Consider the following 23,193-nt stretch of genomic DNA (forward strand, 5'->3'; position numbering starts at 1 on the left):
ACATGCTAATATATGTATGTTTATATTTAGTGTGTCTACCCTTTGCCTTTATAACAGCTTCCATTCTTTTTCCAAAATTCAGTCTTAGAAGTATCCAAGTAATACAAAACACTTTTCAGTTCCATGACTTTGGGGTCTGGGCTCTGGGGTAGTCTGTCCATTACTCTGGGAACACCAGCAGCTTCTTTTCTTCTTTTTCTTCAAAATTCCTTTCTGCTGTTTATTTCCTTTTCCTATTATCTTGACATCTTTTTAGACTTATAACGTGAGTTGTCATCTCTCAATGATGGACAGAAATATCTGTGGATTTTTTCAGATCTGACGCAAGAAAGGAGTTTTACTTTCTCCTCCCTTTCAAAGATGAAAGCTTTACTCCAGTGCTGTTTATCTGATGGTGACGGTTTTGAAGGTCTATCAGGTTTTGCACATTTGTTAGGAGCGCCATTTTCTCTATTTCTTTTAGTATTTTTTTTTTTTGATTTCCAGTTCTGAAACCTTGACATCTCATTTTCTTAAGCAAGTGCATATCTAATCATTTCAAAAATACTTGAATAAAATGCTTAATAGCTGTTTTGACTTGAAACTGAATAAAAGTTGTTAAAGTAAATTTAAGGTCTCTGATTTTGCATAGTACTGTATATAAATCTTAAACGTTAGATATATATAGCTTTGAAGAGTGTACTTTGGCAGGGAGAAGAACTCACACTGTCTAGTGCCTACTTAGAATAATAGCCTCCAAACAGCAATATAAGACTATACATAGACTCCTATTCCTATACCTCTTATGCTCTTAATTACTTCTGAAGGTTTCAAAAGACTCTCCTAGTCATTACTGAGTATGAGATGATGCAGCAATTTAGTTAGATCAGAGTGAACATCAACACTATACACTTACAACTGAGACTTTTAGGTCTCATATCACACTTTATATTTTCATATCAACCATTTTGGAGTAGCTTGGAAAGACTGATAGCAGCTTCACATAATAACCTTTCTAGAGGGAAAAAAGAACAAAACAACATAAGCATGGAATGGAAACATAACATAAGCATGGAATGGAAATTTTTAGATTCCTTAATGGTTCTTGACTTGAATGCACATTTCTAGCAAAAACCATTCATTTTTCATCATGTGGAGATTCTTCAAAGGTTCCTCACACTCACATCTCATTTAGAGAAACGTTTCTTTAAAGAACCGTCCACTGAAAGGCTCTTCTGGGAAGAAAAAGCAGTCTTCTGTGGAATCACTCCCCAGAAGCATTTCTACCATTTTTTATTCTTAAGAGTGTAGCATTACAACAATCTCTGATTCATGCTTAACCACTGAAAAAAGTAATGCATCAAATTTACATGATTCCACTGGGCACATTTGTACATGAATAGAAAAACGCTACATCAACACAACTATTGCCCAAAGTGAGTAAAAGGCAAAATTGTGTCATATATTTTATTCATGTGTAAATCGTGGAAATCAATTTAATGCATCACTTTTTCAGTGTATCATCATATTGAGTACGTGGGGGGCAAAAAAGCAAAAATCTGTGAGGTTTTAGTGGGACACCAGCTACACTCCTTAAACACCACTTGAGGTGCATCTATCTGTGCTGCTGGGCTTTTAGCAGAGCAAATCCATCCCTCAGCACTGGAAATCAGAGCTTGGGTCTTGACAGCGGGAGCACCCACAGACAGCTGCTACTGCAGATATAGAGCCGCCAGGGGCCGCCCAGGAAAAAAAGATGGGCAGATTAGGGTGATAAATATGTTTCATTAAAAAAGACAGTAAATCTGGGGGCTGGGAGGAGAGCACAGCCCTGGAAGAGGATGATTGATGGTCTAAAAATACACGCGTGTATTAGTGTTGTGCCAAAATGAACCCCGCCATCGCCCACATACCCCCATCAGGCATGCTGCTCCTCCAGCACCGGGGAGGCTGCTTCCTGTTTCATTTAATAAGGAGTGAAACTCCTGTTTTTTTTTTCCTTCAGGAGGGTAAAGAAAAAACATCCCTGAATCTGACCTACTTCCCATCACTGTTTCTGCATATTATTGGATGTTTTACCAGGGGAGCAGAAACAGTGCAGTAATTGGGGTGGATCCTACATGATAATTCCAGATGAAGTCACAAATATCAGTTGTTGTGTAGATGGGGCACTGCCCAAAAGGCATCCCAAAGCATTTGATGTTCTGCCATTGCTTGGATTCTGCTGTGGGAAAAAAAAAAACTTCATAACGCCTTGTAGAGTGGAAAATCAATATTCATAAAAATAGATTCTTTAGGATTTTAGTAGCATTCCCCGAGGAGGCAGGCTCTGTTTTCATTAGCCCAGTGTGTGCTTCTTTATCTTGTTTTGAGAACTGATCAGTTCATGGTTGGTAAAATACCTAACACAAAGAAAACTGATGCAAAAACCTTTGGGAGTTTCACACTATCCTGTTATATATCAACACATTATCTAACAGTTGCTTAATCAGCTGAATACAGAATGTTCCTTAACAGTACATGTGCAGCAACCATTTTTTTGACTGATCACTAACCATCACTAGTTGGCGATTGACTAATAACTGTCAAGCCTAAAATCAATGATGTGGCCCATCAAAATATTAATTACAAAAGTGAATAGTTACATGTCTGAAATTTTTCTGAGCCGTGTTTAAAGTCACTGTAAAATATCTGATTTACAAGCACACACATCAACTGACTTCTGTGCTAAGATACTACAATGTTCTTTGTATGGACCATAAAACATGTTACAAATAAGCAGGGCTAAGCATCAACATTTATATGAAGTAACTGTATTTAACATACCCTGTATAAGATTCCGGTCTCTTTAAACTGAGGGGCTGACAATTAAATGGTCATGATTACATGATAAAAAACTAAAGACGAAATGAATGTAATATATAATGACAGGCTACTGAAAGTTCTATACACTGAAAGTTCAGCAGCAGGGCCAGCTTTGACTCTATGCACTCCAGTACTTCATTTGATTGCAACTATCCAACACGACCCTCTCTATAAATTTGCTGATTTCTTTACACTGCCGGCCGTCACAATTTCGCTCGTAGAACACAGACAAAACAGTTCTCTGTCTTACAGCTTGTTGATGTTTGCTTTCGATATGGTATTATATTCGAGCTGTGCTATCATCCTCTTGAAAAGTGTTCCCAAACACCACTATTTTTAACTGCACTTTAATTTTTGTATGCCTAACTAGTTGATCCAACTTCCTATTGCACTCATGTGCACAATTCAAAATTGTAACTCAAATTATAAACCCCTCTTATTCACAAAAGAACTGCTGTGTTTCGGAAATGATATGAAATAAAATGTCATTTTTTTAATAAATGCGTTCGTAGAACAATCTCCTCTTTAGAGATAGCTCAAGTGTAGTCAGCAGTGGGTGCACCATGTTGTGTTTTTTGTTTGTTCATCAATCAACAACCAAGCAATGCAGAAACATCAAGATGAGCTTTTCTCTCTCTTGTGGATTCCAATTCCAGCATCACTGCACCAAATGGAGCACCCCCCAGTCTTCGCTGTATCAGAAGAAAGCTATCAAGCACACTGAATCTCAGTGGACTCTAGCTCCAACCCCCCGTTTGTACCCCTTTGACGGGTGAGTCTCATTCTGCCTGCTTAAGCACCGCAGCCTTCATTAGAGCAAAGTGCCAGTTTTACTGCACACTGCGGGCCCCTGCTGGCCCGGGCTTATTGGCGTCGTCCTCTCAAACTGCCTGCTCAGCAGCGTGTGGATATGGGACTCGTGGAGCACAGGGAGTGCTCTATTCACAGATGAGTAATAACGAGACAGGGAAACGGATGTGAGCTAGGGCCCCAAAACGCAAACGGCGAGGGTTTTACACCCCAAAAACTCATTTAAACCTGAGGTAGAGAACATAAAAACATCACAGCACAGGAGAAACCACAGAGAGAGTATGTTCTTTGAAAGTAGAGGAAGTGGATCTACAGATGTGAAGCTGTACAAAGTTTTGTTAAGGGTAAGAAGACACCAAACTGTAATGAAGTCCAGAGTAGATTTTCAAAGAATGTCCAAAATACACTTTCTGAAGGAAGATGATGGTGGGTGAGTGTGCCAATACTATTACACAATACAGGTTGGATTCCAAACAGTCGCATTTGTACCCAGTTGCACCCAGTGGTTATATTCCAGTGATCCTCCAACAGATGGTAAAAAAAGAAAACATTTCTCTTCCTTCTTCTGCAGTGTTTTGGATGCTGACTAACTATGAGACAGTCTCTGATATTCAGTCAACAAAAGACCAAAAACATATGGCTCTCTGGGGGGGTAAAAATGAAAGTGTTTTCCCCCACCACTTAGCTCAGAAGTGTCTTCCCAAGGCCTTTATCTTGGTTTGTTTGTCATTCATGAAATAATAAATAAACAAAAAAACAAGCAAAAGGAGTATCAGCAGCTACATCTAAAGATGTGAAAGGATTTTGTCTTTTCCTTCAAAAAATGAAGAGCACAGAAGGACACTTTCTGCAAATGTATGCGGTATGAAACGACTCAACATACGCTCATCATTTGGTGTGAAGTCAAAAAATACCAATATGGTGGCTTAAAAAAATTCACAGACGGAAAAAAACTGGCACCTTAGATTCACTATTGCCTTCAACTTCTCACGAACGTTCTTCCATTGCATCACCTCCTCGTGGGCTCGTCTCTGCCACAACTGAACATGACCACTGACCTCAGAGGCCAAGGCAGCTCCAGACTGGTAGTGACCAATCAGTCAGCAGCCCAAGATAAGGGAACGTAGAGGACCATCTTTACAGCCCTTCAATTGTCACCTCTTCTTTGCCATCCTCAGATTCCAGATCTTCACCATTCTGTCACTGTGGGGTGAGAGACAGAGAGATAAAGTGAGAGAAGAGTGTAGAAAATAAGAACAAGAACAAGAAGGAAGCCAAAAATATATATATAAATTAAAAAAAATAGAGCGACTGAATCTTCAAACACACTGACAGTAACTCCCACGCAGCTGATATGCGGCAGACATCAAAACCCCGGCGCTAACACAAAGAGAATGCCACAGCATGGGCCTCCACCCCAACTCTCAAACCAAACACACACCAATATCTTTAATCCCAAATAAACAGCCAGCCCCCCCTCTGTGTGAACTACTCTCCCTCCACATGCTCTCATATAACTTACATTTACTGTGCCTCTGATACAGAGATGTTTTATATGGCCTCAAAGGCACATACAATAAGATGTGCCACTATACTACTACAAGTAGAATTTAATAGTACAGATATTGTACCAGTGAGTCAGAAGCACAAAGCGCTTGGATTCATGCAGCACAATATAGCTCTCAGAGCTAAACCTTGAACAGAACACAATTAAGAGGATTTATGCCACCAGGGTTAGACGCAATTAAAACTGCAATAAGTTTTCATACTCAGAAAGAGATTTCTCTAAAACACAGATTCGCAAAACACATCAAGATGGCAAAAACTGAGTTTAGAGTTGAAATCAAGCCTAATTGGGTGAGTTCCTGCCTGGTCCAAAGGAGGAAAGAAATGACAAAATTATTTTTGGGAGCAAGTGAACAAGTTAGAAAGAAAAAAAAAAAAAAGAGACACCATGAAAATAATTAGGTACAAAAGACTGAGACAAAGCTGAAAAAAGAAGAAGAAGAAGAAGAGTGAGGAAAGGATAAATAAGCAATATGAGTGTGAGAGACTGAGAAAATCATGAGCCATATTGGTGCTAGTTTAGTTTTACCTGGGGAGGTACGGTAGATTAAAAAGATCACTAATGAGATGTGTCCAGTACAAATCTGCAATGTCCAACAGTAATAATTCCTGTATTTCCCAGAGCTCTCTCAGTAACAGTAGTCCTCTCTGAATGGACCTCACAGTAATGTAATAACAAAGCCTGCTATCAGACTGCATGTGTTGTTACTGTTATTTCTACTGAGTGTAGTACTGATGTGAAGTACTGGCTATCTGTGATAATTTGGGGAAATTACATAGAAACTTCAACCTGCACAAATTCTCAGGTTAAAATCCCTTACCAATGTAGCTACTTTAAAGAACATCCCCTGATAAAACTAATCCAGCTCGGGGGTTTTATAGAGTTTTAGAAGAAGAATGGGGAAAAGAAAAACAGTGAGATTGAGAAAAAGCAGTACCAGAGGGCAGCAGAGGCAGGAGGTGTTAGTGGAGGCTCTCAGGGGAGGCTGGTGGCTCGGCCCTTGATGGCCAGAACCCGGCGGGGCAGACAGGGTGTTAACCCCGGGATATAACTCCACAACTTCACCCTACAGTCACTACTCACAGCACGACAGACACAGTACAGGGAGAGGGAGAGAGAGGGAGAGATAAGAGAGAGAGAGAGGGAGAGATAAGAGAGAGAGAGAGAGGGAGAGATGAGAGAGAGAGAGAGAGATGAGAGAGAGATGAGAGAGAGAGAGAGAGAGAGAGAGAGAGAGAGAGAGAAAATAAGAAAAAAGGACAGAAAGAAACAAAACAAACAAAAAACAAGTAATCAAAGGAAAGAAGAAATCAAGCATGTCCAATGGATAGAGGAAGAAAATGGAAAGGGAGAAAGAAAAAGAAAGAAAGAAAGAAAGAAAGAAAGAAAGAAAGAAAGAAAGAAAGAAAGAAAAGATAAACAAGCAAACAAAGGAAAGAAGAAAACAAGCATGTCCAAGAAATGAGAGAAAAGAGTGAATGGGTGGTGAGGGAAAGAGTGAACAGAAGAAAGAATGAAAGAATCAAATGAAAGCAAGCAATAAAAAAAGAAGTATTTCAGATAGAGAAAAAAAGAATGCTCATTAGATAGATAAGATCGGAAAGAAGGAAAGAAATACACACAAATTGAAGTGAAATTAATGTGAAAGAAAGAAAGAGAAATCATTTTAGAGAGAGAACAAAAAAGAATGTTCATGAGAAAAGGAGAGAAAAAAAGAGAGAGAGAGAGACAGGCAGAGAAAGAGAGGAGTGGGAAAGAGAAAGAAAGAAGGGCAACAGAAAGAAAACAGCGTTGAAGACACAGGAGAGCAGCGTTAGTGCAGGTTAGTGAAGATGGTGCAGACACACAGAGAAATCCACGCCCGCTTATACAACGATCAGTGAGGAGAAGACTTCATTTCCTCTTATTCAAACTCAGCACTGCAGACAATGACCCAAAAATTATGCAGCAGCAGCCCTGTAAAATTAATAGACTGGTCTTAAGTAGTCTTCTGTCTGGAGCAAAGGATTAAGAAAAACACCAGTGATTACAGACTGAGAACAGCTGTTTAAAGTAGGCTTTGCGAAGAATAAAGTGCCAAACAAGAACTTATTCAGAGCTGAACATCCTTTTTTAACCTTTAGTTACTAGATAGGCCTGTCCACCACAAATGTCCTGCAAAATTACAGTTTTTCCATCCCTTGACAATACAATTAAATCTCTCCCCCAACTAGAACTTGCCTTTTCCAAAACAAATTACTGTTTTCAGCTATAAACTGGAAAATGTAGTTTGTACCTGGAGGCGGTGAAGATTTGTTTGGAGTTGGTGCAGATGGCATTGATAGGGCTGTCGTGACCTTTGATCTCTCCAATGGGGGTAAAGTTGTCCACATTCCACACCTTCAGCATGCCCCCACGACAGGCACTCAGCAGCATGGGCCGCCCAGGTACGTATGCCAATGCACACACCCAGTCCTTATGCGCATTTGGAATTTGCTGAAGGAGACGAAAGAAAATTTGGTTTTAGGTTTTTGATACCGTTGACCACAAGACTTTAATGCAGCATCTTGAATGCTGCGTCGACATGTCAAGCACAGATTTAAAAGGGTTTAAATCATATTTAGGAAATAGGCAGTTAATGGTTTCAATGAGAAATTATTCATCAGAAAGATCTGAGATTTCTTGTGGAATCCCTCAAGGTTCAGTTTTAGGGCCTCTGCTATTCTTTTTGTACACGCTACCTCTAGGTTATGTCATTAGGAAGCATAAAATAATTTCCTGATGACACAAAAAAACAAAATACTGATTGTTGGTACAAAAACTCAGAGAAAGCTGCTTTATGAGATACTTGGTTCTTTTGCCACATATACCAAAACTGAAGTATGAAACATAACTGTAAACACAGTTACTACAGTACAGGCCTTTTTCATCTCAGATTGTAAAGTTTTGCTACTAGTTTTTAAGGATCTAAATGACCTAGCACCTGCTTACATACTGACTGTCTGTCTGTTTATATTCCAGTGTGTGATCTTAGATCTGCAGATTGTGGCCTTCTATAAATACTTTCTGTAAAAGACTCATTTAGATATTATGCGTCCAAATTGTGGAACTTAATTTAACCTTTTTTTAGACAATCAGGCTCAGTGCTCACTTTTAAGAAGCATCTAAAAATGTATCTCTTTAACTTATCATTTCATTAAAACTTAGTGTCTCGTATTTTTTAAGATTCTAAATGAATGCGTATAATTCCTTGCATTATTGTTCATAGCTCTGTAAAGCACCGAGCTGCCACCAGCATGAAGTGCTATATAAATAAAAATTACTGTTATTATTATTTTTTTTTTCGACATTTGCCCAATTCAATGCATAAACCTGCAGTGAGCATTTAAATTGAGGTTTGTAATTTATCTGAAAGCTCAAGAATCTCCTTGATCACACAAGTTTAACTACTAACCTCAAAGTCTAAGATATGCTTAACTTTGTCTGAACAATACTTTGAAAAAAGGTTTGGTATAGAACGTTACATTATGTGGAGGTTCACAAAAGTGGTTCTTTAGGAAAGACCAATTGAAATGTTCCTTAGAGAAGCATTGCTTCAATTCGTCAAAATTTTTAATCTAAAAAAAGGCCTATATTTCTTATTTAAACTCTGGCTAGGCTACTGCATGCTATCAATTCCTCAATATAATATCAATAACCAATAATAGCAGCAGAAATGCAAAAAAAGGTTAATGCAAGCTTATTTATACCACAGGAAAAAAAAGAACTTGCAGCGAAATGGAACATTTCTCTGACGCTTGTTTCTTTTTATATCAACGTGCTTATAGCAAAATAAACAGTTAAAGTTTAAAACAACACTTTTTATGCACTTGCCCACTACTATTGCTTGTGCACGTGGCTCTGCTGTTGTGTGTAAGCATCATGAGGACATTAAGCAAGTATTCTCATAAAAGCCCAAAGCCCAAATCACTTTAGCTGAACAAATTTACCTGGAAACATAAGCAAAGTGTGAAAGGCAAGCAGCACAAGCACACCGCATGAACAACATTAACAGTGCCAAAGAAGTTCAACAGACTATAAGGGAGAAAACATGCCACTCCCCATCATTCAGCCAAAAAGATGGAAAAATGGAGTTTAACCCTATCTCATCTTATGTATCATCAGTAATATGTTCAAAGAGATTAGTTCTCTTGTCATTACCTCATTAAAATTTGTCCCCACAGTAATTATGTGTGTGCATTGGTATAGTTAAATGATCATCATGAGGAATTGGTGCTTCCTGTGCTCTACCGTTTTCTATCACTATATAAAAGAAGCACCACGCCATCTTTCTTGTTGGATGCACTGAGGGACTATGCGCACATATTCAGACTGCAACGCAGCTTGTAGAAATGCTTATTATTGGTTTGTATAATCAGGTTAACCCTAAAACGGTGACTAAAGTATGAAGTAAACTTCTATTCATATGACAAGAAAACAAATAAAAATCTACATACTTTATATACAGTTGTAATCAAAATGTTGAGCAGCCCAAGTAGAGACATGTTTTGTTGATTTTCTATGTGAAAATAAGTTAGCATGTCCTCTACAGGGAACAAACTTAAATATGCCATATTTCAGCAGATTTTAGTGTACAATTTCTATTAATTTGCTGAATTGTGCCATAACTTTTACAAACCTCACTTTATGTTTAATATTTTTCTAAAATGTTCAATAAAAAAATAAACACTATTTGTGCAGTAAAATCTTCTCTGTAAAGGATGTGTTAACTTATTTTCACTTAGAAAATCAACATGTCATTTGACCAAGAGCATCACATTTTTTGCATATGACTGTAAACACTGTATGTCAACAGCATTGAGGAATCATGTAATTAAAGGAGAACAGTAGATTAAAAGGAAGAAATCACTACTCTTATCTCTGAATTAAAGGGTTAATTATAATACATCCTATTTAAACTCAGTCTCATACTATGTAAGCATTTTTACATTACTGTGTTGAACATAAATAGACGGGGTTCAGTGAAGTTCTCTGTGAATAGCCACTTCCCAAACTTAAGTTCTAGTTATCTAGATCACACAGCAGAACTAGCAGCTAGTCTCACAATGTCAGATACTGACGTTTGGGCTGTCGACCTTGTCATTGTATATCTGTCTATTCTTCTTCAATGCATAAAGGACTCCCACACACTGTATGGCTTTCTGGAGTGTGAAGGAAAATAATGCAAAGCAATTAAGTTTCAAAGTTTGAGAATTTCATGTACTGACTGTACTGTAAACCTATTAACTAAAACAAGCAAAAACAACTCACAGTCACTGTTTTTTGTTAACCTCAGTCAAAATCTGCTGAAAACGCATCAAATATTTGCTTGTTGAAGCTTAAAAAAATAAATGCAAATGAAGTGATAAACCTCCTACCACTAACACATGTCCCCTATTGTTCTCATCTCTCCAGCAGAAGCAGCTAATGTTGCTACAAAGCTCTTCTAAATTAGACAACTCAGATTTCCCTTGACAGGTGGGTGGCTGATTTTCGACGCTGCAGTCTTCATTCCGCCATGTAATAATCTGCAATTATTTCTGCTCTTTTAAGGCTCCAGAAAAGCAAGGTACATCTAGCCGCCTAATACTGTAAGTGGATGATTGGCTTGAAGCTTAAGGAACCATTCAAAGCCCAGTCATTAGTAAGAAATCTCCCAGCTGTCAAACCACCTCCACCACCATGACTACAGGTGTTAAATGAAGCAATCCCACCTCTACTTCATTTGACAGCAATGTAACAATGGACCGAATATTACCTATACAGCATAATTGGTTCCTAAGAAGCAAAAAAATATATACTAATACTTTATCCGACACTGAATTCAATTTAGTCTCTGTCAATCAAGAAACTGTGAGTTATAGACAGTTATCATCAGCCAGCTGCCTTATTTCTGCTAAAGAGTCCAAGCTAAATGGTGAACTCAGTTTTGTTCTGCATGCATAGGTGACCACTCAAACCTCTGTCAGTGCTGTTTTATACTAGGCATTCTGTCATGGTCATTAAAAATGTATAGACTTTAAATAAATTTAACTTTATACTTATTGCTACAAGCGCTTGCTTACAATCAAATTACTGTAATGTGTTGTAAAGTTAGCACGGTGTCAGAACTAAACCTTTTATCTCCAAAGTAATACATTTTCAGGAAAAGGAAAAAAAACACAAGGACAGCTGGTTTTCAAAGGACATAAAAATGTATAAACATGTAAAAAACAAGGTTCTGATCTAATAGCAACAATGTTATACCAAAATATTCACATACATTAACATGAGAAACAGTCCTTACTTATTATTCTTGTAAACCCAAATTAACAATATTGCAGAATATTGCTTTTTTCAGATAATTGAAATATTCAGAGATGGAAATATCTTAAAAAAAAAAAAAAAGACAAATGTCCACACTTAGCCATATCACTAACACAACAGTACCTGAATCAGTTCCTGCTGCTCCAGATCCCACTTCTTAATGCCATTGTCACGGGAGCCACTGAAAAGGACATCACCATGGACGGCCAGGCACTCAATGCCATCATAGTGGGGAGGCTCAAAGTTGTGGGCGGGGCCAATGTTCCCCTGAGCACCCTCTGCCACGTCAAACACCTGTACAAACATCCCAACTGCAGAGTCAGCTTACACACGCTGCAGTGTCTCAGCTTTAAAAAGCTGATCAGTCACATCAGGCCTACTGAGCCAGACTGCCTCTTGCAACAAACACATTGTACTGTTTTCAAGCACAGTGACGGCCAGACTTGTGAAGATGGAAACCAGTATTGACTTTCTATGCATTGTTTCCTGTGTGCGACGTGGGATATGTGAAAAAACAGACAAGACAGACAACAACATTCTGAACAAATGAGCAGCAGAGAAAAGAAGTACCTTCACATAATGGTCTTTAGAACCGGTGATGACTTGGTCTTTGCCACCACCAGAATAGCCTACTGTTAGACACATGACTGAGCCAATGTGGCCTGTCAGCTTCCCTGTGGCCTGCATCCTGCATAAAAAGCAGAGATTTATTAGCCTCAGCTTAATAATGCATACTCAATAACTATCTTATCACCTTCAGGCTTCAACACCTGTCCATAGCCATCTGTTAAGAGTGTGTTTTCTGGGGTTTTCTGTTCTGTTCTGTTCTGTCCTAAATACTGAGTAATACTAAGTACTGTGTGTACACATGTGTCAGACAGAGATTAGGGTTAACAATACTGCAGTATTCATTTAAAGTGACTCTCAACTTGTTTTCTTTAAAAGGACATTTCTGCATAATTAAACTGTTAAGGTGTAAACTGTGTTCTTCAAGAACAGCTCATTTTTTACTGCTTTGCTAACATGGCTAAGCAAGCATGAAATACTGTACTTTTATGGTTTGATGTAAAGTGTAACATTCTACAAAAGGTTAGAACTGTTCACAGCAGTGGTGATAGGAACCAGACATCCTAAGCATTTAATGCCTCTTAATGCCTGTTTAATGCTTATGAATACACTGCCTGATGTCTGAGATATTGTTTGACAATAGTTTTGAGATGAGCTTTTGGCTAAAACACATTTTTTTAATCTATTCATGGCAGAGAAGCAAAAGAGTCTCTAAAGGCTTTTTTATCCTTTTTTTGCCATTATCAACAGTACATATGAGCTCAGACAGCACTTGCAGTCTCATTGGTTGTTTTGGATATTAATATGAAATGACTATATTTTTAGTGTAGACATCATAACCAAGCCTCCACCACTGTAACGACATCTGAATCAGTAAGTTTCTGAATGACTTTGTTTACATCTCTACAACTGAATGATGCAGAAATTGAAAACTACTGGTGGAATTTTGGTGGAGTGCTACAATTTGAATGTAATAATCTGTCAAATAAAGAATAATGTTTATCATTTCAATTGTGAGATTGTTTCACTTTTGTGTTTCTTCTGTTGGTGGGACTACCACACACACACCATCTGTTGAGTTGAGCCTGAGCAACTACCAGTGAGCAAGTGAGCTATCTTGAATTTTGATTGTCTTATAAACTATGACCTTTCCAACTTATTTCATTTTATTAATAACTCCTTTCTGTTGTAACTCCCAGGTGAATGTAACTACAGATTAAAAGCCAGGAAAAGATGCTGGGTGTCATAAGGACTAGTTGTTTACATTGCTAATCAACATGCGCTGTGAAAGCACCCACGCAGTCCTGATTAGGCAGAGCTGTTAAACATTTCTATATATGGTCTCATATTTTTCAAATCTAACTTTGCCTAACAATCAAGTTTCTTTGAGAAATATTATAATATTATAATCATAATTATAATATTCTCAATCAAGTTGATAGTACCTCAAGTTGATAGTTAACTGAATCTTACAGCTACTGATACATGTTGCTTATTTTTATATATAAGTGGTAGTTACATGCACAAGGTATGCATAATGCCTCAATATATTGCTATTTAAAAGATTCACTGCCCTCTTAAAAGTTGCCGTTATGGAAAACTAGCATAATGTTATCTAAGAGTGCTCATTCAAAAATGCTAACAACAGCTAATAATACATGAAATATTAATAATTATTGCTATACAAATAAGCTCATGCTGGCTGATGAAGCATTTTAAGATGGAGTATTTCCATAAGGGAAGCAAATAGAGCAGGGATTCCTGTACCTGTTCAAGTCCCAGGTCCTCACTGTGTTGCCTGCTGCAGCGTAGAGCACAGAGCCGGAGGGGTTCAGGGCAATCTGGTTGATCTGGTACTCCCCCTGGGCCGTGGTGATGGTGCGGGTGGTGGTGCCTGCACAGGCGTCTCCTGACACCACTTGACCCGAGGAACTGGAGTCAAGAGTGAAGCAACGAGAGGTTAAGAAGGAAAATGGTATGGAGCTCAGATTTGCTACATAAGAGTGTAAATAATAGTTCTTTAGGAAATTATTTAAAGCATCAAATGCTCAAATTTCACCATAAGTTCATTTATTTAGATTATGCTGGTATGATCCAAAGAAATATTTCACAAAGTAGTGGGATTTAGACAACCCACCAAAAATACACCGAGCTTTTTTATTTTATTGTATTTTGGAAAACAGCCAGAGAATCATTGTGCAATGACATTCTTGCAGCCCTATTAAAAAAAAAACTCTGATTTTAAGTACAGATTCAATTTAAGTACAGATTTAAAATGCAAATATGTTTGTTTTTAGCGTTGTACTTAACAATTTCAGACATTTTGCCTCATCACTCTTGGTTATCATTCACCTTTTCTCATTCACCTCGTTCACTGTGAGCTTTTCATGTTGAGAAGGTCTGGACTAAAATGAGATGTGAAGAGACACTCACGTGAAGGTGCGTATACACTTGGCTGAGTCACGGATGTCCCACACCTTGATGTAAGAAGTGGACACGGTAAAGACTAGGCCGGAACTGCTGCAGTATTTTACGGACACCACGTTGTTGGGGTGTCCCCTCAACGTGACTATCTCCTGCCCCGTTACCAGGTTCCACATCTTACAGGTGCGATCTGAGCACACAAAAGAGATAACAGAATTATACATAAATAAATGATAGATAAATAGATATAAAACAATAGAAAAACACAAATAAATCCAATTATTCAGTCAACATCTGCACCCACAAATGAATTAATTTACAAATTATCCTCAGCTATATTCATTTATATTAATGAATTCAATTACATGAAAAAGTAAAAATAATAATAAAATCTGAAATGTAATTGCATTTGAAGAACCACATACTTTGGGAAATGTGCTACCTTCTTTCTTTAGGACTACCTTCTTTCTTTAGGACATTGTCCTTTTATAGATCTGGAACATCAATATCACCTTTTAAGCTCACCTGCGTAAGCATGCTAAGAGTAACAGACCAAGTAGGCCCATGGTTAACAAGCACTAATGTAGCCCTCTACCCCACATGGTTTATAACCCAGCTACTTCACCATCAGACCTTATTAAGAGAATGGGCTGCCGTAATGCTGCTGGATCCCAATAATAGCACTAGGGCACTGAGAGTGGGGGGACAGAATACAAGTCACCCCTGGCTACCCTGAGGCAGGTACTTCCAGTTCCTAGAACATTTATTATACAGCAGGTGACAGCCTGACAGGAATATCCACTGATTGGTACCGAAATATACAGTAATGGCTTTGATATACAATAACGGCTGTGATCCAGCTATATAACAGCCTTTGATGTAAATGGTTAATTTTTTACTCTGGATGAAAAGTGGCTGGATAATATGGTGGTTGGTTAGTGTAGAGGTTAACACCTCTGCCTTCTACACTGTAGACTAGGGTTCAATCCCCCACCTGGGCAAGCACCCTACACTATACCAATAAGAGTCCTTGGGCAAGACTCCTAACACCACCTTCGCCTACCTGTGTAAAATGATCAAATTGTCACTCTGGATAAGAGCGTCAGCCAAATGCCATAAATGTAAATAATAGTCAAAAAGTCAGGATGTTCAGTTGGACTTTTTTCCACCTTAGTTAGCCTGTGCACAATAAGAGCCTGTTCAGAGGCTCAGTAAGTCATCATAAGTGTGACCCCAGAACACACTGAGAATGCAAACCAAATTGACTTATATATTATGTAGCTGTGTGTGTGTGGATGTGTGTTCATGGACTCAGGTCAAGCTGAAGTACTCCGGTATAATACAAGTGGGTAATAAGTAATGGGTGAATAGTGAGAAATGACTCATTAGTTGTAAGAGTGGGTGCATGCCAGTGTGTGCTTGTACCTTTGGATCCAGTGAAAAGCAGCTCATCAGTGGCGTCCAGGCACAGCACAGGCTTAGAGTGTCCCTCGGCCATAGCCACACACTGCAGAGGAGCTGTCCTGCCCCCCTTCAGTCCGGCTATGGGACTGATCACCCCCCTGCATGAGACACATACATGTATTCAAAACTGCACTGACAGTATGTTGAGAAAGACGTTCTTTTATAATTAGATCATATAATATATCATTCAAATTTATACACATGAAGAAGAACTTGAAACTTGAACACTGAACTTGCAAACTTAATTCATTATATTTTTAAAACTGTTTTTCTGTTTTTTTGTTTTTTTATTGCTGTCCCACATTTTCATGTTTCTACCAAAACACAACAAATTTTAGTAAATAGGCAGAGCCTAATTTAGCCACAGCTTTACAATTTAGAGCAAGAACTGAGACATTTCACACTTTGAGCAGATAGATCCTATTGCTTTTAAGGAAATGAAATAAAATACATAATTTTCTGCAATTAAGCATACATTTTTGCATGTTTTTGAAAAATATGATTTTATTTGCATACAACTGTTCAAATCTGTGTTTACTAATCATGTACTGGCTAGTATTTGAGTTCTGCTCAAAATTAGGTAAAATCATCACTACTAAAACAGCCAAACAGCCAACCAATTCGGTAGAACAATCTTGCAAAGATCTCAAACTTTCCTCTAAATTTTTGTGAAATAACTCTCAGGTGATGGTTGGTTACACAGGAGCCTCAATCAAGGGAGGCTTTTTCTGCACTGATACATAATCACACATAAATAAACAGCAAAGTTGCCTATAACTGTCTCAACACAAAAATAATATTAGTCAAGATTGTTGACATTGCAATGATAAAATTGTCAAATTGCCCAAATTGCTTGCCAAAATGCTGCCCCTTAAGGCACTGCTTTTTTAAGGCCTGTTTCACACATAGTACCTCTGTGTGGCATGATCGATGTGGAATGTCCAGCTTTTCATTCTGCCGGTCTGTACAGGTCAGAGCATTCACACAGGCTGTGCAAGCAGAGTGGCAGTGCGTCCCAGGAGTGGCATGGCATTTAGAAAATAGCTGCTGAACCTATTTTTTGCCATGCAGCAAAATACATTAAAATAAACTAAGACAACCAATGAAAGTAGAACAGAATTCATGACAACTGCTGCACAAAACACTAGCTAAACATCTCATGCTGCATACACATTTCCAAGTAGCTCTACCAGACTTGAAATATTTGCCCAGTCACAGCTTCTGAGGGTAAATGCTAAAAATGGTAAACACTCTTTAAGAGACTATATTTGTTTTTTGAGGAAAGACCATAAAAGGATGTATACAGAATGTTTATCATGTACCTCTCCACAGCACAAACTTTGCATGTGTCAATGTCCAATGTGTGCATGCTCTAGCATTCACGCTGCCACATCGCTCACGTCATGCAGTGGTAGTCGGTGTGAAACAGGCTTAAGTGTGTACTTGAGTGTCTTTGTTGATCCTGTCAACATTACAATGATCACCATCAGCCACACACCACTGACCATCATTGTCTTTCTCAATCAGCTTTTCCATAGCCCCACTGCCTCCATGTCTCCTCTTCTGCCACCTCCATGCTCCATTTTCCTCCTCTCTGCAGTTCATTATCAGAATTGTGCTCCTTATTCAGCTTCATCAAACCATAGTAGTGAATTGTGTCTCCACACCAGGCCTACTTTCTGTAATCTGCAGTGTCTGGGCTGCACATCACCCAGGATACCTCCATCAAGCTGCTCGACAGATAAAAGTCGACCAAAACAATGGAAGCGGCTTCATATCTAGGGCAGGTCCTAATCAAGGCCTGCTGTGCTCTTTCTCTAAACAGCATGAGGGAGATCCATGGAAGAGGATGTGTAGGTAGCACAAATGGGTATTCTACCTCAAAAAATGTAAAATTAGAACAATATACTAAAGTAAACTCCTGCAGGCAGGAATGACAACTTTTACAGTCAATAAAGCATCAGCGGATCTGGGCTACTGGCCAAGGTTTGCATGTAGCTTTGCACATTCAGTCATAGCTGAGTTATGAGGTGGATCTTCTCTAAGCCATTGCCAGAGATCATGACTGATAGTGATGTTGAGAATCCTGGCAGCATTTCCAGATACAAAATTAAGCTAATGTGAGCAGATGACACAGAGTATCTGAGAAAATCTCTTGGCTGAGAATATTAGTTTAAGGGATTATGAAATAAATGTTTATATGTGCATTTGTTATAGCCAACTGAGTCCGGAGCCATGTGTCTGGGTGGTGGAGATAGAGAAAGTGTGTCTATGTGCACATATTGTGTGTGCATGCTGAGAAGCGGATCTGACTGTAGGTTATCTGTGGAAGCTCTTGTGCTCCTTTAGTGATAGAGAGGGGAAAAATGTAACAAGCATCTGAAGCAGTATAAGGCTTTTAAAGACTTATTTATTTATTTATATCCCCATAAAATGTTCAAAAAGAGGTTTGCTGGAGCCTGGCACTGCTCTCTCTTCGTCGTAAGCTCAACTTCAGAAAGATCCCCTTCCAATTAGGCACTGCAGAGTCTCTCTGGCAGCTCCCAAAAGACACCTCAAATCTGCTGAGACTCACATGGTGACTATCACATGGCTTCATACTGCATTGCCGTGAGTTTAGAGCCTGATTGCAGGTCCTACGTTTTAAAAATAAAGTTGCTAAAAAGCACTCTTTGGAGCAATGCCACAGAAGAATCACTTTTAATGGATTGTTGCTTAAAGCTACTCTATAGAAGATTTGGGGATTTGGAGACCTCACTGGTGGTTCTGCTTCTGACTTCTTCTCAAGCAGATGAATCTGTCGATTTGGAGCCAGTCGAAAAAGTATTTGAAGAGAAAAATTGCATTCTGAAGGACATGAACGTGTTTTCCAAGGAAGTAAGTAAATTATTTACCACTGTCATCATACCTTCATCAGTATAATGTTGATTTTGCAAGTCTTCTTTTTGAGGCCGTGCATGTGGTAAAAGCATGTAGTCCAAAAGACATTTTTCTGTAAACTATTTTGACTGCGAGTGTAAAGAACCTTTTCAAGTTGTAAAGAACTTTCAAATGATGTAATGGTTCTATTCTATTCTAAAAGACGCAAGTAAATCTGATAAGAGGCAGTGAGGGTTTCTTCCTTCCATTTTAGAGAATGTGACCTATGATGTCGCCGCCTTGCGCTCTGTCACAGGGATGACAGAATTAGCATGAACGTCACATGACACCTGTCATGCTCACTCACATCAAAGTACGGGGAGAGTAGACGCTACCGCCAGCCGTTCTTCCTACCGTCTTGCCTCAGAATAGCACTGGCAAGCTTCCGAGTTGGCTATAACCTAAATCTCCACATCTGTCTCAAAAGCGTCCGAGAGATTGCTCGGAGACGACATAATGCTCCATGACAGCTGGCAGTCCAAGTTTCTGAGCAGAGTACTGACGAACGTGAGCCGTGGGCACAATAAGAGGCTCTATAATGGAGAAACTGTTCAACACATTTGTTTTCTGAATCGCAGAGGAGTGTTTTCTGTCTCTCCAAACTGCCCCAGAACTACCAGTGATAAAGTCTCTCAGGGAGTACTTCTCTCTGTCCAAAGAGACCAAGCGTCTCATGGCTAAAAAGAAGAATCATTTGTAACTTCAAAACTAGTGTTAACTATAAGATGACAGGAGAGTGCAAAAGAAAGATAATATATGTAGTCTGTGTATTGATTCTTTTCCACTGCCGGACAGAACGCTTAAATAGGGCTGAAATATTTATCATTTATACATCAAAATTGCAATTTTAAAGTATTTTACTGTATTTTTTTTTTTTTATCGCAAGCAATTAACCAATATTGTTTTGATTTCCAATAGACTGGACCAATTTTGTGAGATAAAAACGTCACTCTAGGACTTCTGGAAGTCCCAGATACATACATCAGTGAATGTAAATACAAATGTCGATCTAACTAATGGGTTGTTAGAAATGAAACACAGCGACAGCAGCTTTATACCATAGCTGTCTACTGAATGAGTCACTATGCTGCAAGGTAAAACATGCTAATATGTAGGTCACAAGTTTCAAGTAAAATATGAAATGTCATTTGGAACCTTTAAATGTCTGTGTATATTTTCTAATGACAAACAATTTTAATGTGAATTGTTGTTAGTTTAACGCTACCAAACTTCTAGAATTCCATAGGGATGTTGGCAAAAATTAACATTATCATACAGGTGGGTTTTTTCCTCATGTCAGAGTTTTGACAGTTATGGTTTGAACTGAAGCGCTAGCTTTAATAGTCAAGGTTTGCCACTGTAGCCTACATGATCAACAATGTCCTCTCAGCAAGTTTTATGTGAGGAAATGTAACATAATAACAGAGCTTACGAAATGCCTACAGATGAGTTAGGCCATGGGTGTTTCGGTAACACTTTCTATGAATGTCATGTTTGTAAACATCTGTAAATGCATTCATAACATGTTATAATGCATTCATAAGGAATCATAAACATGACTACAAATATTTACAAAAATGTATTACACGTTATAGCCATGCTTATTATACTTAAGTTGTATTTGTCCACTCTAAGTAAGTGAAGCATACCATACTAAAGCCTCCTCCAGTGTTAAGAGTGAGGCTTCAAGTATTTGCTGCAGAATTTACTGAAACACTAAGACATACAATAAACACAATAAAGCACATTACAGGCTTCAAATGTCAGAGTTTAAACTAGTGCTGCCATCAGTGTTTTTACCCAATGTGGGAAAGTCAATGTACACCATCATTAGCTTGGCACTAACTTAACACTGCATATCCAATAGAATGCTAGCAGAAATTAGCATTACTGTACTGTAGTGTAGTGATGATACACAGTGAAGGGTTCTTGTGGTCAACATTAGAAGTGAGGGCACAAACTACAATGACAGCACTACTATCTCACCTTTATGCTCTCCAAGCTGGGACTGCCTTCTTTGGTACTGACAGTATAACATGTTATTAACACTGCTCATAATGCATTATATTAACAATTCATAATGTATAATAAACATGGCTATAAAGTTTAATTCAGTGTAATTCATTTTTATAAATATCGATAACCATGTTTATTATGCCTTAAGAATGCATTATAACATGTTATTAATCTGTTTATAGATGCTTAGAAATGTGACATTCATAGAAAGTTTTACCGGTGTTTCTTCTGACAACTAACTTGCTGTCTTGCCATTTATGTTCAGTGTTCACACCTAAAGCTAGAAAAAAAAGGGACATGCTTCTTTTCATGGATACAAAATGGACTGAAACTTAATTTTTAGAAAATAATCACAATTTAATTTTCAATCACAAAATATGTCAGAAAAAAAAACGTAATTAGATAGCACCTTCATGCTATTATGGTTGTTATAGTTAGTGGTTATACTTTCATTATCCATTTGTTGTGATGAAACAAGACTAGGAGGTACCAAAGGAAAAACTACATGGATTGCCCTGGAACAGCAAGAAAAAAAATTCTTCAGCTCTGAGCGGTTAGTTGTCTGTGCTTCTGGTAAGCATTTTGTACCACACCATGTGCAGGTGAAAAAGGCAATAGAACAGCTACTCTCCAAGGTCAGACTCTCCATGTTCAGGCCTTCAGTTGAAAAGCCGCTACAGATGTTCTACCATAGGATCCCTGGTGCCACATACATCCAGCTATACTCTTTAAAAATAAATAAATAAATAAATACATTTTTTAAAATCATAAATGGTTCCTGGCTTGGATATACAGTTGTGCAAATGGTTATCCAGGCAAGACTAATGTTTGTAGGAGGCCTCTGCACCAGTTCAACACAGCAAAGAGTCAAAAAGGCTTAAGGCTGAAAGTACTGCTTCCAGTACTGTATCATATCATTCAGTGGGTGGCAAACCTAATCTTGGAGCATACACATGTGAATCAGCTAAGCATGAGTGAGTGAGTGGATTTATGAGGTGTTTCACACATTAAAAACCCACAAAGAACCTTTCTTCAAACACTCACTGTTGGAGCAGTTTTATTGTCAAAGCTTTCCTGCTCCAAAGTCTTTGCATCCCTCCTCCTATAGTTTTCTTTGCCAATTAGCCCACATTATTCCACGAAATCCATCAGTAAGCTGGCAGAGTTAAACAATCCTTCCTTCCCCTCTGTAAAATAATGAGGATCTCCCCTCTGGGCTGGCAGCGTTCCCAGCAAACCTAGGCAAGGGACGCTCTCTCTCCGGGTAGTCGTCCGAGTGAGACGAAGACGGAGTGGGAGTTTCAGGGAGGAAGGGAAAATTGGTCTCCAGTGGACAAGAGTCCGGCTCGGCTGCTCCACACTCTTTATAATTCGGGCTCAGTTGCACAGAGGTGACAGGAGGATGGCTGATTAAAGGGGAAACTGGGACAGCGTGGCCTTCGTTGTAGAGAGGTTGGAAGCGGAGGCTGGTGGGGGAGCAGTCACAAGCTGCTCTGTGTATTGGGGTGCATTTGAAGCAGGCGGGTATGAGTTGCTGATGAGGATGACTGCTAGTGTTGTTCACTACATTTTGCATTCACTTTTAACAAGAGCAGTTCAGAGTTAGGAATGCTGACCTAGGACATGCTTCATGTGTTTTGCAAGACTGCATTCATAAGGATTTCAAAGGCCAAATAACTTTGATAAAATTAAGGGTGTGCACTAGTGGCAGGCAGCATGGGCAAAAAATTATATCATGGCATTATTAAGATTATTGATGGTTTCTGTATAAATCATGTTATAGTGTATTTGTTTTTTTTTTCTTTCAAATGAATGCTTCAGTAGGCTAAACCTTTTTTTAGATTAACAGTGGCATATTATTCTGGATGTTCTTTCACTTTTAATAAGAACCACATTGTACAATTGAAGTAAATTATGCCCGAGTTCCAAAAACTGATGTTCTGTTAGCTGGGCCGGTTGTATAGGCTCCAGTTATTTCAATTGTTACGCTAGCATGAGGCACCAAAACGTAAATGCTGCACTATTTAAGGTGGACAATTGAAAGGCATCAAAGGGATGAGGATGTTTCTCGGTTACTGATTGGCAGGTGGGCAACATCACCTTTTTTTTTTTTTTTTTACTGTTTCATAGAATCAGTAAGTCAGCATTGTTTTGTCCCATTTACTAATGTTTGTGGTTAGCTTACATTGTTAGCTACATTGTTTGCTCTAATGTTATATTATGACATTTGCATGTACAATGTTTGTGAAGGGTTTTAC

At 38.5% G+C, this 23,193-nt stretch overlaps 1 protein-coding gene across 8 annotated transcripts in view; it reads right to left on the minus strand.

The window, feature by feature from the left end:
• Window positions 1-444: 444 nt before the first annotated feature.
• kif21b (kinesin family member 21B) overlaps window positions 445-23,193 on the minus strand; it is an 86,586-nt gene continuing 63,837 nt past the window's right edge. For 3 of the 8 annotated variants that reach the window (XM_037532313.1, XM_037532314.1, XM_037532312.1), the window contains 8 exons: window positions 15,962-16,098; window positions 14,546-14,726; window positions 13,880-14,044; window positions 12,116-12,233; window positions 11,669-11,839; window positions 7,497-7,696; window positions 6,159-6,299; window positions 445-4,857 (listed from right to left, as the gene is read on the minus strand). In XM_037532313.1, coding sequence (XP_037388210.1) covers window positions 6,197-6,299; window positions 7,497-7,696; window positions 11,669-11,839; window positions 12,116-12,233; window positions 13,880-14,044; window positions 14,546-14,726; window positions 15,962-16,098 — 1,075 coding nt within the window. In that variant the 3' untranslated portion in view covers window positions 445-4,857; window positions 6,159-6,196. Of the gene's footprint in view, window positions 4,858-6,158; window positions 6,300-7,496; window positions 7,697-11,668; window positions 11,840-12,115; window positions 12,234-13,879; window positions 14,045-14,545; window positions 14,727-15,961; window positions 16,099-21,372; window positions 21,662-23,193 lie in introns of those variants that run through there. The other 5 variants (XM_017712848.2, XM_017712853.2, XM_017712841.2 and 2 more) reach the window with 3 other exon arrangements.

This window comes from Pygocentrus nattereri, chromosome 21 (assembly GCF_015220715.1).
Source record: "Pygocentrus nattereri isolate fPygNat1 chromosome 21, fPygNat1.pri, whole genome shotgun sequence".
NCBI lineage: Eukaryota > Metazoa > Chordata > Actinopteri > Characiformes > Serrasalmidae > Pygocentrus > Pygocentrus nattereri.